At 58.6% G+C, this 4,507-nt stretch overlaps 1 protein-coding gene across 1 annotated transcript; it reads left to right on the forward strand.

The window, feature by feature from the left end:
• The first annotated feature begins 24 nt into the window (after positions 1-24).
• Positions 25-3,751, forward strand: YIF1A (Yip1 interacting factor homolog A (S. cerevisiae)). Its single transcript, XM_010837762.1, has 7 exons — positions 25-774; positions 938-1,042; positions 1,179-1,257; positions 2,537-2,594; positions 2,763-2,918; positions 3,363-3,456; positions 3,550-3,751. Exons 1-7 carry the CDS (start codon positions 529-531, stop codon positions 3,694-3,696), a joined length of 885 nt encoding a protein of 294 aa, XP_010836064.1. The 5' UTR covers positions 25-528; the 3' UTR covers positions 3,697-3,751.
• The last annotated feature ends 756 nt before the right edge of the window (positions 3,752-4,507 follow it).

Genomic DNA, 4,507 nt, shown 5'->3' on the forward strand with positions numbered 1-4,507 from the left:
TGTCATTCGGATTCCTGCCCCGTGAGGCTCGGCCACGCGTCTCGGACTTCGCCCTCTCTGCCCAAACCCGAGATCAGATCGGGCGATGATAGTACTGCTGGGATCTCCCGTGCCCGACTCGGGCGTGAATGGGGTCTGCCTCCCAAACTTCCCTTCTCGGCCATGACCCTGGTAGGGTTCCTCACCAGTGCCTAGGGCCTCCGCGTTACCCAGCCGTCTCCTTTCCCACCCTTGTTCAATGCGGGGATGTGCTACCAGTTGTCTTCACCTAGCAAATTCAGTCTCCAAGATTCAGTTCAGAGATCAGTTCCTTTGAGGAGGCCCCCGGGAACCTCCAGGCGGGCAACCACTTCCAGGAGCTGCCTCAGTTCTTTACCCACATTTAGCACCTCCGGAAAAGAATCCCTCCTCGTAGTTCTTTCTGGATTAGTTACTCCTCATCCAGCTAGTGTCCCTCACTGATTGCTTGGTGCTCCCAAGACCCATACAGGGCTGTCCAGCCTGGGGAAGGGGCGGTGGTTTGGGCTTATGCTTGGTGTTCCTGTCACCTGCAAACCCACAGGCTCCAAGCACAGGGCCCGGGCAGCTCCGGATCCCCCTCCCCTCTTCGATGACACAAGCGGTGGTTACTCCAGCCAGCCAGGGGGCTACCCAGCCCCAGGAGCCGACGTGGCCTTCAATGTCAACCACTTGCTTGGGGACCCTATGGCCAACATGGCTATGGCCTATGGCAGCTCCATCGCATCCCATGGGAAGGACATGATGAACAAGGAGGTGTGGCCCACCCCCAGGGCAAGGGTGGCAGGATTTCTGGCCAGGGCTGGGGCATCACGGGATCCCACCTAATCTGCACAGCGGCCCTCAGGGAAGAGCAGACACAGGAGCACCCTGAGGTTCTGGGTGCAGCTCGTCCACAGTCTCCTCTCTCCCCTCTTAGCTGCACCGTTTTGTGTCCGTGAACAAACTCAAGTATTTTTTCGCTGTGGACACAGCCTATGTGGCCAAGAAGCTAGGGCTGCTGGTCTTCCCCTACACACACCAGGTGAGCTGCCTAACAGAGGAGCTGGTGGGCCCCCTTGCCTCCTGCCTCCTGCCCCAAAGCCTGGCCCCCAGATCTCAGCCCCCTCCTTTGCTCTCTTGTCTGCTTTTCCTCACCTGGCCGCTGCTGCCACCTCCAGAACTGGGAAGTGCAGTACAGTCGTGATGTGCCTCTGCCCCCACGGCAAGACCTCAACGCCCCCGATCTCTATATCCCCAGTGAGTCTTTGATCTGGGCTGTGGGATGGGGGGGGGGGCGGGGGGGGACTTGTGCCTTGAGGCACCAGTGAGGAGAGACAGGCTCATGTGTTGGTTCAGCATCTGCTCTTGGTGATCTTGTGTGTGGCTTTTGTGGTGTCCCTAGACGCCAGGTAGACAGAATGGGGTGACCAGCCACTTCCTGGGTGCGCTCCCAGGATACTCCCCTTTGCGACCTCCCTGCCACCTGACTTGGACCATGTCCCTCCCCAGCCTGGAGCCCAAGGTTTAGACCTGGCTCTGCAACTTCCAGCTATGGGACCTCAGGGGGCTCCTTTCATGCTCCTGAAGAAGCTGGAATAAAAACAGTTCCTACCACAGAGAACTGTGGTGGGCATTCAGTGAGGGGATGTGTGTGCTTAGCCAGCACTTGGCACATAGGAAGCAGGCAGTAAATATAAGCTGTTATCACTGTGCTACTTGTCCTCCTCCAAGGCCTGCTCCAGCATCCCCTCCTCTGAGGACGTGGGTACTCCCTCTGGGTTCCCACAACCACCTGTCTGCGTGGCATGGGTCAGGATGCACACACTGCGCTGTGGCTGGCAGACTCCGCCTCTGACTCCTCTCTGTCCCAGGCCCTGCACAAGGCATGGCCCCTGGTGGACATGCTGGAGGAGGGGATTATGCCCGGGTCGGCTCCCAGAAGGGCAGCCAGACAGCCCAGGTGCCCTGAGAGAGCCACAGTTCCTCTTCCCCGCTTCATTCCATTTCCCTCTCAGAGGCACTGCCATTCCCGTTTTACACACTGAAGCCAAGACTTGGAGAGGTTTGAGCATCTTTGAGAACACACAGCTCACAGGTGGTAGAACTAGTTTCTTGACTCCAGACACTATGCCCTCTTGTGGGTACATCAGTTTTAGGGCTATCAGGGAGCATAAGACAGGACTGATGAGTTGAAATTGCTGTGAAAAGGCAGCTGCCATCTGAGCTTTTGTGAAAATAGCAGAGGTGACTTTGGCACGCGAGGTAGTTTCTGAGACACAGCAGGAAGCTTTGGTGAGTTTCCTAGTATAGGAGAGGGCTTGGTGGTCCTGAGAGAAGGACATTTACACAACAGGAGGGCTCAGCAGGAAAAGGCTTCCCAAGCAGGGCACTGGGTGTCTGAGGGTAGAGGTGAAGCATGTGGGGCTATTCAGCGAAGGAAGTATGGGGGTGTCAGTGGCTCTGAATACCTAGGGATGGGGTGTGGGGGTTCTGATTGAGGAAACCAGGCTGATGGCATCTCTCTGGCTCTTGGCAGCAATGGCCTTCATCACCTATGTGCTGCTGGCTGGGATGGCACTGGGCATTCAGAAAAGGTCAGTGCCAACCCGTCCCGATTCCCACCACTTCCCCACTCCTGACTCCTCTCCCCACCTCCCTGGGGGATCTGTGCCAACTCTCAAGTCTGTCCATGCCCTTAGTCTCACCCCTGCCTCAGGACGGCTGGTTTGGGACTCCCTTCACCCCACCCCACATGGCCACAGGTTCTCCCCGGAGGTGCTGGGCCTGTGTGCAAGCACAGCGCTGGTGTGGGTTGTGATGGAAGTGCTAGCCCTGCTCCTGGGCATCTACCTGGCCACCGTGCGCAGCGACCTGAGTACCTTCCACCTGCTGGCCTACAGCGGCTACAAATATGTGGGGTGAGCACCTGTGGGCCGAGCGGGAGGCTGCCTGCTGCCCGGGGTTCCTGGCCTGCCCAGTGGTAGCCTCGAACTGTGACTCTGGACCCCCTCTGCCCACCCAGCTCTTCTTTGTTAGAGGGAGTGCCTGTTCTCAGCAGCCTCCTCAGGAGCCGGTAGTGTTGCTCAGGAGGTCAGGAATGTGCTAGAGTCACCCGGGACCTCAGGGGAGAAGGGTGAGCTGGGGTGGTGAAGGGGGTCTTGGATCCAGGTCCGAGGACCGAGTCCTGGCCTTCCCAATTCATTCTGAGTCTAGGTCCCTGGCAGGGGGTGGGGTGCAGATTGTGGGTAAAGGGCCCCAGTGATGGTAGCTGGGGTCTAGGCTGGGCTCTGGGGCAGTCTCAGGCCTGGACCCTCAGGGGCCTCCAGTCTTTTCTTCCTCCCTCCTGCCCCCGCCCCCTGTAGGATGATCCTCAGTGTCCTCACGGGCCTGCTCTTCGGCAGCGATGGCTACTACGTGGCGCTGGCCTGGACTTCGTCCGCACTCATGTACTTCATTGTGAGTCCGGGGCTGGCTCCTCTTTGCCTGGGGTCGGAGCTGCAGACAGGCCTCCTCCTCCCGGCCCAGCTTCAGCTCTCTCCTTTCTTCCAGGTGCGCTCTTTGCGAACAGCAGCCCTGGGACCTGACAGCATGGGGGGCCCGGCCCCCCGACAACGTCTCCAGCTCTACCTGACACTGGGAGCTGCAGCCTTTCAGCCCCTTATCATATACTGGCTGACTTTCCATCTGGTCCGGTGACCCCCATCCCTGCTGGCACTGATTTTTCCATACATTGAAGATTCGATTTCCTTGATTCTGTTTGACCCTTGTTTCTGGGGCTTGTGAGGGTGATTTGCTAACACTTCTCGGTCTTTGCATTGGCCAGGGGACAGGGACCACCACTTTTCTCCAAGGAGGTCTTCCTGGAGTTGGTGGCCTTGATACTGCCTTGGAAGGCAGATGGAAGTGTTTCAACAGAAATAGTTGTTTATATGTGGCTGGGAAAGTGAAGTGGAAGCAGGCAGCTGCTAAGGAGACCTCGAAAGCCTCCGATCCATCTGAGGCGGTCCTAGAGGGGTCTGTAGGCTAGTGGGGTGCTTCCCCCTTTCCCCCCATCTCCTCTCTAAGCCTTTTAGGAGCAGAATGGGGCCCATGTGTTTGCAGTAGTTTATTCATATTTTGTCACAAATGGCCGGGGAGGGGGTGCCGTACTCCTCCAGGCAACATAGAAAATAGGTCCAAGAGACTGGGTAGGCTGGGGTTGGGGCAAGTGGGGACAGGAAGGGGGTCTGGTGAGACAGCCTGGGGGAGGGGAGAGGGCAGACTAGGGGTGGGGCTGCCTCCCTGCTGAGCCTGCTCATTCCCGGTGTGGGTACCCCCCCACCTGCAGGGGGAGCCTCAAGGTGGGGGATGGAGGGGGCGGCCCAGAACTTCCAGGGTCAAGCCCTGCCCCTTGGCAGGGCCTAAATTCCCCCTGAAGCGGACAAGGCCGAAGGTCCCACCCCTTCCAGGACTGACTGCCATGCCCACAGGCTGGCAGAGGAGCTCCTGCCCCTGTTGAGAGATCTGC

Source organism: Bison bison, unplaced genomic scaffold, assembly GCF_000754665.1.
Source record: "Bison bison bison isolate TAMUID 2011002044 unplaced genomic scaffold, Bison_UMD1.0 scf7180017864080, whole genome shotgun sequence".
In the NCBI taxonomy this organism is placed as follows: Eukaryota; Metazoa; Chordata; class Mammalia; order Artiodactyla; family Bovidae; genus Bison; species Bison bison.